Source organism: Rhopilema esculentum, chromosome 2 (genome assembly GCF_057945365.1).
Source record: "Rhopilema esculentum isolate cy_ngs chromosome 2, ASM5794536v1, whole genome shotgun sequence".
NCBI lineage: Eukaryota > Metazoa > Cnidaria > Scyphozoa > Rhizostomeae > Rhizostomatidae > Rhopilema > Rhopilema esculentum.
Genome location: NC_142816.1, coordinates 5270691 through 5282094, shown reverse-complemented (window position 1 = coordinate 5282094; position 11404 = coordinate 5270691). Strand labels below are relative to the sequence as shown.

General features: G+C 37.8%; 1 protein-coding gene across 1 annotated transcript; it reads left to right on the top strand.

Moving 5' to 3' along the window:
- The first annotated feature begins 2138 nt into the window (after positions 1 to 2138).
- LOC135695601 (peptidyl-prolyl cis-trans isomerase FKBP4) lies at positions 2139 to 11271 on the top strand. Its single transcript, XM_065214735.2, has 7 exons — positions 2139 to 2525; positions 3623 to 3880; positions 4874 to 4942; positions 5726 to 5988; positions 6527 to 6754; positions 8914 to 9064; positions 10582 to 11271. Exons 1-7 carry the CDS (start codon positions 2294 to 2296, stop codon positions 10773 to 10775), a joined length of 1395 nt encoding a protein of 464 aa, XP_065070807.1. The 5' UTR covers positions 2139 to 2293; the 3' UTR covers positions 10776 to 11271.
- The last annotated feature ends 133 nt before the right edge of the window (positions 11272 to 11404 follow it).

The following is an 11404-nucleotide window of genomic DNA, read 5'->3' as shown; positions in this document are numbered from 1 at the left end:
TGTGCTTACATCCTTGTAATCGTGCATATCCAAAAGTCCCTCTATTTACAAAATCTAATGATATAGCAGAGGACGAGGTCCTCGCAGCCTCTGCGGGGGAGCACATCACAGCGTCTTTTTGGTTGGAGCCTCCTTTGGGCGAAAGCCACGCTTCTGCGGGGGGGGGGGGGAGGGCACGCCTAGAAATATATACTAACAGCGTACAATAGGTTAATTACATGATTGACATAAAACTAAACGAGGTACATATGAATACGAGGTTATACAATATAAGAATTATCCTGTTACAGCTCTGCCTGGTCTCCATATAGTCGTTGAGAGTCGTTGACGGACGTTGGCAGTCTTTATCCATTCTTAGCGAACAAGTTCCACCCTAGCGATCCACAACGACTGAGTAACTGAGGAGGTGAAGGTTGAGAAAAGACTCTCCGAAATGGAGACAGGCATGCAGCAGGCTGTTCAATTATATTTGACTCTGTTGTACGGGTCACAAGTGTATCCCTAAGAAATAATAGAGATTCATAGTGCTGGCAAGTGCATGCTTTCCTGCCGGCAAAACCGGAGCTTTATCAGCTTCAATCTTTTTAAACATTTTCCAATGGCATCACGTAGATTCTTCCATTTTCTCTTAAGCTCTGATTCTATGGAAAGTAATGTTCAATCAGTAAAAGTTTGTCTGTCGGTATGAGCTTTTTAGATACTTGTTGTATACACTTTTTATCATAAATAAAGTGGGGATTTTTATTAATGACTAAATGATGTCTTCTATCACAAAGTTATTTGGTAGGAGAAACATTTACATATTAGCAGGCAGAGACATAGCTACTAGGAGATTATGGGGGTATCACGCCCCCTTTCCAATAATTCCAAGCAGTGATCAAATTTTCAGAAAACCTATCATAATTTTGTGGCATTGAAAGAGAAAATACATAGAAAACTTTTCATATTTTTGTGGCATTGAAAGAGCAAATATATATAAATGCAGTGTGTATGATCAAATTAAATGTAGATTATCAAGCTGCGATCCTAAGTACCATTTCATCAGGTTGGCATGCAAGCATTGGGGAGGGAGAAAGGGAGGAAAAAGGATAGAATAAAAGGAACTGCGGAAGAAAAGACAAAGTGGAGGAGCTGTAAGGGAGAAGGAGGAAAAGAATAGCCTCTTCTCCTCCGCCCTTTCCTTCCTATTCTTCACAGCTTCGCAGCTTCACCATTTCTCAATCCCCATCGCCCTCCCCGATAGCCTCTGCGCAGAAGAGCATGCAAGTATAACGTCAAATTTTTACTGAAATGTATGCAGGTACAAGTATGCTTCTAGGTGGGAGGCAAGATCCAAAATCGCTTTGCTTTTTTGCAATGCAAAGGGCAAGTTGTGGTTTTCAGAAATGGCATTAGGTCTACAATATTATTATCAATAGGCCTACCTATGCCTTTTATCTCCTCTTATCCAATTGTTAGCTTTACATTACCCATCTGGAGGCAGAAATGCTTTGAAATGATGTGATTATTCCCCGTGCTTGTTGTTTCTTGTTTTTATATTTGTAAGCTGTAAAACTAGGGTCCGGTGTACAGCTGTGATTTTTTACCTCGTTGATCAGCAGTTCGTTGACATCATCGTCAGATAAACTTTTCTGCAAGGTTTGTTCAATAGAGGACACAGCGAAATTCCCGAAGCTGTATTTCTCCCCCGCCACTACAATTGCTAGGCTTAGCTATAAATAAGGCTAACGTTCTTAAAAACCCTAAGAGAATAGAATAAAATGGAGAGAGAAAAATGCAGCAAACATTGTAGCTAGAATTCCGTACAAAAATAGTCAAGACTTTTTAAGAAAAGTTGCTGTTCCCCGTTTACACTGTTCCGAATAAATTCTATCAGCATTCTATCAGTTCTGAATCAGATCGCCGACGCGTTTACACTAGACCCAGGTTCCGAATCTTCACGAATCCGAACAAAATTGGTTCACCTAGGAAAATGGATTTTACTTTTTCAGATTGTTATGTAGTACAGTGTAAACCGTTTTATCCGAGAGAAATTCTATCTACTAATCGTATCTGTACATCATATCTTGCTCGAAAAGGATTGGCTATCGATCAGTGGGTGCTTCTTTGTACATAAAATTGTACTTTTGTTTCCCTGTGATCTTAGAAATTTCTAGATTCAAGGACGCTGCTCCAAGGCGCTACGAAGGAATTTTTGAATAACAAGGAACAACGTGCTCCATGTCCATCTTCACTCTACGTGACTCGTCAAAGTCTACTCGGTAAGAGAGACATTTCTACTAGGAGAAACAAGATGGCTGCGGATCAGCAGATGAATGTTCCTTCAGAGAATGACGGGGGAGTCGATATATCGCCTGAGAAAGATGGTGGAGTTCTGAAGAAGATTTTAAAGGATGGCGAGGGAGATGAGTGTCCATGTGTTGGTAGTGAAGTTTTCGTCCACTACACAGGGACGCTACTAAATGGAGAGAAATTTGATTCAAGCAGGGACCGAGATGACTTATTCAGTTTTAAGTTAGGAGAAGGTAATTTAATTATATTCTATAAAATTTAAACCTAGCGATTAAAGCAAATCAGTTCAACTTCAACATTCAAACGAAGAGGGTCTCCCAAGGAGGGGAGAGGGTAGGGTACTTGCTCCCGTGTTCCCTTTAAAAAACAACCAATAATGTTCCCGTGTTCCCATTAAAAATAAAAAGATATTCCCTTGAAAAGGACCGAGCCCCCCCCCCAAACACTTAAGTAGCATAAGTAAAATACTTTCCTTTGTGAAATATGGCACCAATAATTCACTTATTTATCAGGGCTAACCCCCCCCCCCACCAAACAAAGAGTTGTATCTAGGAGACCCTCAATAAAAAGTTAAATGCATTTATATTCAAGGGCTAGATTTTTCCAATTTGTTAAAACGCGCTTAAAAAGTAGACGAGGATGTAAAATCATAATAAATCAATTATTGATAACTTATTATGTGAGCTACATTCTATTTTCAAGCAATAAGGAGGCTCTACCAAGAGAAATCTTCGAAGTGCAGCTATTTCGGGTTGCCTTAAGTGCATGCTCCTTTTCTCCAGGCTTTTGGTTCCCCCTTGAAGAGTTAGGATTGCCTTCCACAGCCCCTGATTCCTCTGGTCGCTGGGATCCATGCATGCAATTCACAGGCTATGTTGCTAAGGTTGTTACCAAGGCTTGCATCTTCCCCAGCTTTTTGTCAATTCTTAGCTAAGAAGATCTGATTTTCAAGTATTTTATATTCTGCAGGATTACTAGATCAGAAATGATTTATTGTATATTTACATGATATATTTAAATACATAATGTCTTGTAATATTCTATGTTTAAGTTCTATGTTGTAATGTTATGTTAATTATTTTTATTCTGTATTGTAATGTATTTAGGTATATTTGTCAATGAAATTGAATTGAACAATTGAAAAATTGTATCCAAATTTTCTAAAATCAAGCATTTTTCAAAACAGGTAGGCCTTTGGGACCTTTGGGTTTCTGGTATTTAAAACATATTCAAATCCTGGTGAAAAAACAGCTTCCTGATTTGTCTATCATTGTCAAAACAAGTTTGTATTTCTGAGTGGTTATCACAAATATTCAATTTTTCTAACTAGGTTCTGTAATCAAAGGATGGGATGTAGGCGTGGCAACAATGAAGAAAGGTGAAGTTTGTGTGTTGACTTGTGCCCCAGACTATGCATATGGTAGTGCTGGGTCACCACCTAAAATTCCTGCAAATGCCACGCTTAGATTTGAAGTTGAGCTGTTTTATTGGAAGGATGAAGATATAACAGGGGATGGTGGTGTTATCAAAAAAGTGTTGTTGAAAGGTGAAGGTTTCAAAATGCCAAAGGATGAAGCTTGTGTTACAAGTAAGTTTTGCTCAAAGTTATTTGAAAAAAGGAGAGCAGTAAAATTGTTTCCATTTTGCTCTTCTGGGTTTCCAGGAATATTTTATTTTCAAAGTCTGAGATATAAGAAGAAATTTCTGATAGTACATTCCATTACCAAGCAAATGATCGTAGACTGTACCACCTAAAGTAAATCATCCAAAGAGTCCAAAATATGCATCCTCCAATCAACACAGCATTTTTCAAAGTAATAGTAAATTAAAAAAATCTACAGAAATGCAAAGGTCAGTTACAGAAAATGCAAAAGGTCGATTGTAAATAAGGTGAAAAATAGTTCAGTTCATTCTTCATAATTATGTGACAAATATGAATGAATTAAAGTGTTTTTTAGTTTTCTCCTTAGTTTAGCTCATATGTCAGTTTAAAGCAACAAGGTTTTTCTTTTCTTGATGTCCATGATGAAGGGTCGTTATATTCAACTTCTTTTCTGTGTAGACAGTAAATGATGCATGTAGGACAAGCCCAGCCTGTTTGAATTTCCAAATAACTTTCAGCTTTTTATATTTTGGAGGAAATGCCCCTTTGGTGCACATTACAAAATTTGCTTAAAATTGATTAACTTCTAATGTCTTCTATAAGCAATAAATAAACTCCTGAAATGTGGTAATTTGACAAAAAAGACCATGTGAAGTGTGACTGATGTACGTCACAATTGTACTCTATCTGGTATAAGATGCCTGTGGACAAAAACAGAATTCGCAAAGCAACAAATTACTACAACTACCTTCTGTTTTTGCATCCCACAGGTATTCCATGGTTACATTTCTTTCAATTTCTCCTTAGCATTTCTACCCACCAGTAAATCTCAACAACCACTTTGTGACAATCTGGTACACAGAAGATATTTAATACCCAGTTTCTCTTAATACCCAGTTTAATACCCAGATCCAAATAAGATTTCTATCTTTCTGAATATTTAATACCCAGTTTCTTTTATTGTATCTTCTGTTTTAGCTCACATAAGGGGAATGTACAAGGATACTGCTTTTGAAGAACGAGATGTAGAATTTGTACTGGGTGAAGGTTGGTAGAATATCTACATGTTCTCTTCTCTTCTAATACTTTTGATTGAGCTCAGTGTCACTCAATTTCTGGAATAAGCTCCCAACCTTTAACAACCCTGCTAACATCAACATTTCCTAGTTTGATTGAATTTCCTGAGGCTCCCTGTTTTTGATTTAAAGAAATTTTATGTTGAATGATTTTGTTTGAGCTTAGCAAGTTGTAGAATTAAGAGGTCACAACAGCTAACACCCAATGCTGGACTTAGACTTACCCTTTTGAGGAGCAATCTAATCAGTGGCTCTTACGATTTGCTTTTACATTGAAATAAGTCTTTTTCTGTTGTACCAGGGTTATATATTTGCACGTTATCCAATAAAATTGCCCTATCCAAATCTCATGCAAAGTTTGTGATCACTTCTCACCAGATTTCTTGGAGGGTTGTGGTTGGCAGTAACTCTTATGAAATAGTCCATCTTTTTACCCCCACCCCTTTTTGTTTGTGCCTTTAATCAAGTGCCAGTATTATAGTTTATTTGTTTTGCTCAACAAGAGAGTCATGTAAGCCGGTCAACAGTTTAATTATCTGTCTACTTATTTTGATTTCATGCAATCATCTAGTAGTGGTTAAGTAGCTAATGAATCCTTCAATACTTGCCTTTTTTGGCCCTTTAGAATTTTTTCAGTGTTTCTTTGCCAGTATATAACACATCAATCAATCAGATTTTTTATGTCTGATTTTACTTTTCGCTGCTTGTAAGAAAGTCTTCTACACTTTCTTTGAAGTTGATTGATTTCTCATAGGGGAAGAAAAAGGTATATGCCTAGGAATAGAAAAGGCTTTATATAAAATGAAGAAGAGAGAAAAAGTGCATCTAAGAATTCAGGCAAATTATGGTTTTGGGGAAAAAGGAAGTGAAGAATATAACATCCCAGGAAATGCAGAAATTTCGTATGAAGTTTATTTAACTGCCTTCGAAAATCCAAAAGAAACTTATGAGATGGAATTGGAGGAGAAGATGGAAGTTTCACAAAAAGTGAAAGACAAGGGTACATCTTTCTTCAAGGTTTGTTAGTTTTCTTGATATGCCGGAAATGTTTCATTTAATATCTAGGTACAGATTCTTTTGAGCTCTAGTGCTTTTTCTAAATAGAGTTCTTACCTTTTGATATCAGTAAAGTCTTTTTCTGAATTTTGAATTTTGATCATCTAGCCTAAAAGTTTACTTTGTTCTTAGTTTTACATTTTTTACAAATTGGCTTACATAGATCCACACTAGCAAAGGTTCCTTTCTCATCAAATCACTGTACTTTGGCATCTGCTCATCATTTTATGAAACAAGCCAAGAACCTGCGAATAATGTGTAAAACTCGGCAGTTACCTTTATCCTGTTTGGCCTAGTATTTCCAGTGAACCAATATTTTGGCTCAACTCTGTATTATTGATAGTGAAATTTGCTTTTTGGTTTGAACCATTACTGGGCTGCTTGTTGCTCAAAGACTAATCACCCTGCTGCTCTGTACCTATTTGCATAGTAAAAACCACTGACTCATTTTATTTGGCTTCTACCACCTATCACTTGTTTCGTTCTCGTTCTCATTTAGTCCGGCAACTACGAACGTGCCTTGACACAATACAATAAAATGATCAAGCTGTTAGATGTGTACAAAGATGACGAAAAACTAGTAGCCAACCCTCTGAAATGTATAGGACATTTAAATGCTGCGATGTGTGAGCTGAAGATGAAGCAATACCAGGCAGCCAAGAAGAACTGCGACAAAGCACTAGAGATAGAAGACCAAAACGTGAAAGGATTTTTCCGGAGAGGACAGGTAGGTACCCACTGCATATCTAACTGAAACCCTTCTGCGCCTTTCTGCGCTTTTCTGCACTTTGCCGCGTGAGTAGTGAATTCATCTCATCCTTTCATCTTTCTTGCAGACACTGAATACGAGCAATGATGCCCTGGCCCTTGTTTGACTTCATGTGTCAGGCACCGCTGAGCAGGGGGGCTGGGGGGACTTTAGCCCCCCACTTTTTGAACAAAATGCCAAATTTTAAAGTCGATGTTGAATTTTCTCCAGATTCAATCTGTGCCAAGTCCTCTTCCCAAATATTTTGAAACCATATCAATCTTGTATCAACTATATCCTTTATTAATCAACCTCTCGAATCTACGTCCCTCATTTTATTCAACTAACATGCTGGAACTACAGAAGTCTGAGCACAGCCAGGTGTTAGTATAGCAGAAATCGGCAAAAGATTGTGCAATGAGAAACCAGCCTTAGGCTTGAATCTCGAGGTTGCAACTTAGGCCCTGTTCAAACGTCTAACTTATCATTCAGGAACGGCCTTGCATACAGCTCTTAAATTCTTGTAAATGAAATGAATGTTGGCAGACATCAAGTAGATGAAAACATCGAGCAGCCGAATACAGACTAAGAATTGCTATAACCCTGGCCAGAAGATTTTGAGTAGCCCTACTCCCATGTATATTGTTAACAGCAACCAAGAGCATGTTGTAAACAAGTGCTGCAACAATAAGATTTGCCGAATACTAGCACGTAACAGGGGATGGTGGAATGTTGTTTGGAATTCATATGGTGATAAGTGCTGCAAGAAAACATTTCATGGTTTTAAAGAGACATCTAACAGCATCCTTTTTGCCACAGTGTCAAAGGTATGTCACAGTTTGGAGAGAGAAACCTTGGCAGAGGAGCCGATCTCTCCAGAATGTAAGCTAGGTATTTGTCTGTACCGTCTTAGGAAGAGGTGACTACCTCAACACAATCGCAGAGATGGCTAGTATTGGGTTTTTGACCATGTCAATGATTGTTTCCGAAGTGCCGGATGCCATTGTGGATCCTCAACAGTCTGTTTGCCTGCTTGCGACCCAATCTTCTATCAACCCGCCTTCCTCTGCAGTGGAACATCTATTGCAAACTAAAACCTTGCATGCAATGCAACGATATTTGGTGCTCAAATGACAAGCACTGAAAAGCTTCGTGACAGCGGAATCCATTTCGCTAACGCACAGACAGTTTTGTCCCCTTCGCACGTTTTCCTAGAAATTTTGGTACCGTGGGTTTCTGTGAAGGAAAATAATTTATGCGTTTAGCTCGGCACATGATAGGCTCGACGTTTGAAACGGAGTCGAACTCCAATCAGCTTGTTGGGCAAGACCTAACTACTTTTCCCGTACTTATTAAAATCTGCTGTACTTGATTGATTCAAACGTCGCTCTATATAGCCTGCCTATGTAGCCTGCGTATTGTTTTTAACTTGACACCACTGTTTTTTACGTCCTACTTCCTGGTTGAGTTAGGTAGGTTGTAGGAAAATCAATGCGAAGGTAGGAAAGAGGAAACAATGGAGCTGAATTTAAAACCGAGGGGCAGTTCACTCTTGCAAAATGTGTACGAGATTTACACAAAAACAAAAGGATTTCCAGAAATTTTCTCATGAAACAATAGGATTTCCACCAAAGGTGTACGAGATTTTTATGAAGTGATTTGCCCCTCGTTTAAAACGTCTCCCCCCGTCTATTAGTATTTTGAAACAAACCACCCATGAAATCCTTATTTCAGAACCCCCTTTCATTATTTTCAAACTTCGTGTATCAAGAAAATTGAAAAGTCGTGTCTTTAATTTTGTTTGCAGTCGTGACGACTTTTTAAACCCAGCCATGGCCAAAACAAGATTTCAAAATCGCAATTTAAGAAAACAACATACAAGTTACGTGTGACATGTTTGAACTCCTTCTTTCAATTTTAGAGGACTACCACCCATTCACTCCGTAAATTATTATTTGAAAAATTTTCCACCCACCCTTTTTTTCAGATCCCCGTCTATTCAGGTCACTAGAGTATTTAACAGAAAGTTAGAACAGTATTTATTATTTTAATTAACGTGTTTAAGTTTATTTCAAAGTGATAAACGAAATAATAATTTGCTATCTAGGTTTCCTGACATGCTCTTTTTCTCCAATAAGGCAAACTTTGGAATAGGCGAATTCGAGTTAGCAAGAAAAGATTTTAAAACAGCATTAGAAATAGACCCAAAGAACAAGGCTGCTCACGACCAGCTTAAGGCTGTTATCAACAAAATCAAAGAGCAAGATGCAAAAGAAAGGAAAAAATACGGTAAGAGCTTTCTGTACGATGCAGCAAATTCGGCATCATTGTTTAGTGTACCGAACGAATGTGCAGAATATGCAAACAATCTTTTGGTGGTACAAAACTTGAAAATGGCTTTGAAAAAACCAACATTCAGTAATCTAAAGCTTTTCGTCTGACACTCTTCAGAGTTTAAAACGTCAGAACATAGACCGAAAACTCAATAGAAGCTTTTGGCCTATTTCGATCCACAACTGGGTATATATATTTCTTAGCGTAGAGTTTTCGATCTATGTTCTGACGTTTTAAACTCTGAAGAGTGTCAGACGAAAAGCTTTAGTTTACTAAGTGTAGATTATCGTTTTCATATTTCATATTTTATTCATATTTTATTTTTTTAAGGATGGTTGCACTTCAATAGAAGCTGGTTTTAAAAGGGCACTCAGATAAAAACACTAACTGCAATCTAACAAAACGATTCGCAGAGCTGTTAGTTAAACTATGGAATCTTCTTTACAAAATTTCAAGCTATATAATATCAAAACTTACAATAAAAAATAGAAAGTGAAAAAGTGTTCTGCTAGATGGTTGTTTTGAAACTATACAGGGAGGTTGCCTGCTTTGAATCGATTGACGGGCTGTTCCATAACTTCGTTTTCTTATGTGTGCTCTTTTTCTGTTACCCTATAAATTATCTAAAGAGGTTCAGGAATTGTGCCATAAATTTTTACTAAAGTACGTTCTGGTGTAGCGAGCCTTCATCAAAGAAACTGAAATGTAAAAAGCCAAAGTTAAAAGCGTTTATGATTGTGTCAGCTTGCTTATACTTGGGTTATGGGACATAAGATAAGAATGCTGAAACCTTACGCGGGCTATTAGTTACAAAAAACATGCGTCGCAATTTTGTTACGCGGATTTTCACGCATGTCAATCTGTCTACAGAATACAGAGACAAAGTATTGCTAATTTTGGAACAAAATCTGTAGCTAAAACTTGTGTATCCAACTAATGCTGCGTTGTTAGGTATACTAGAATAGTCTTTTTATATCTACAAATGAAATCACTTTTTGTAAGTGAAAAAGCAGGAATGTAAAATCTTTCAAAGCCTATTTCTGACGATTCAATGAAGATTTTGTTTCAAAACACAGATTTATATCACCACTAATATTCTTGCATTCATGAATTGATCGAATGTGCTGTTGTCAATGCAAACACGCCAATCGATTAGCTAGATGGTGACGTCATAAAGTATATTTTTAGAATGTTCAAGTTCACACAGAAATTCGTGAAGTTGAGTAGGCGCGATGTTGAAGAACAAGAGAAGACCCCTTGAAATATAGAGGCTTTGTTGGTTGACAGTGAGTCTTTAAAACGGCTAAATGACCTTCTTAGGCTCTTTATCTATCAAATGATTGTTATATAGTTCTAAAATTTACAGAAGCAGCCGTAAGACTTCAATGACGTCATCATCGAACCGTTCTACAAGCAATAACAAACAGTTATATTGTAACAAGTTAATTTTTGCATGTTTTTTTACACGCCAGGTAATATGTTTGAAAGATTCGCCCGGGAGGACCAGAGGAGAACAGCCGCCGAGAAAAAGTCAAAACCAACCGAAACAGATGTGTTCAAACAGGCTGCTGAGGAGGCAAGAAAGGCTGAGGAGGAGATGGATACTGACGAACAAAAGAAACAGGATGATATGGAGAATGGAGTTGAGGGTGTTACCCACGCCTGAGTTCTATCTCCCTTGCTATTCATCATTTTGTCGTGACATTTTCCTGGATATGTTATATCGATGAATGAAAATATGGACGAAAAGCTAATAAGCATTATAGTAGAACGAAGGAAGGTTTTTGAACATTAGGGGGTAGTGGAGACATATGGCAGGGCCCGTGGCACAGGGGGATCGGGGGCCATGCCCCCCGCCCCCACTTTTCTTGCTAACTATAGGTATTAAATGCCCCCTTTACTTATTAAATAGGTAGCCTCCCTTTTTGATCCCGCACTTTAGCATCGGTGACGCAGGCCCTGTATGGACACCTCATTTTTTCCTTTCTACATTACCAAACCATTGATACTGTTGATAGATGGAGGTAAATGGGGGCGTTTAACCGCGTCCTATCTGCCTTCTACATTTTATTTTCACAATCAAAAGTTTATTATCATCTAGTACTGTCTAAATGCAATGAAAATCTGTTGAAGAATTACGGTTCTCTTTGTTACAAGCGCCATTTGTGTATTGTTTGTTTTTTATAAAATTCTGCAGTGTTCAGGCCCTCTTTGGTTTTATTGTTGAAATTAGGGAGGCCGTCGGAGATGAAGACAACTTATTTGAAAGGGTTTAATAGATATATGTGCATCTAT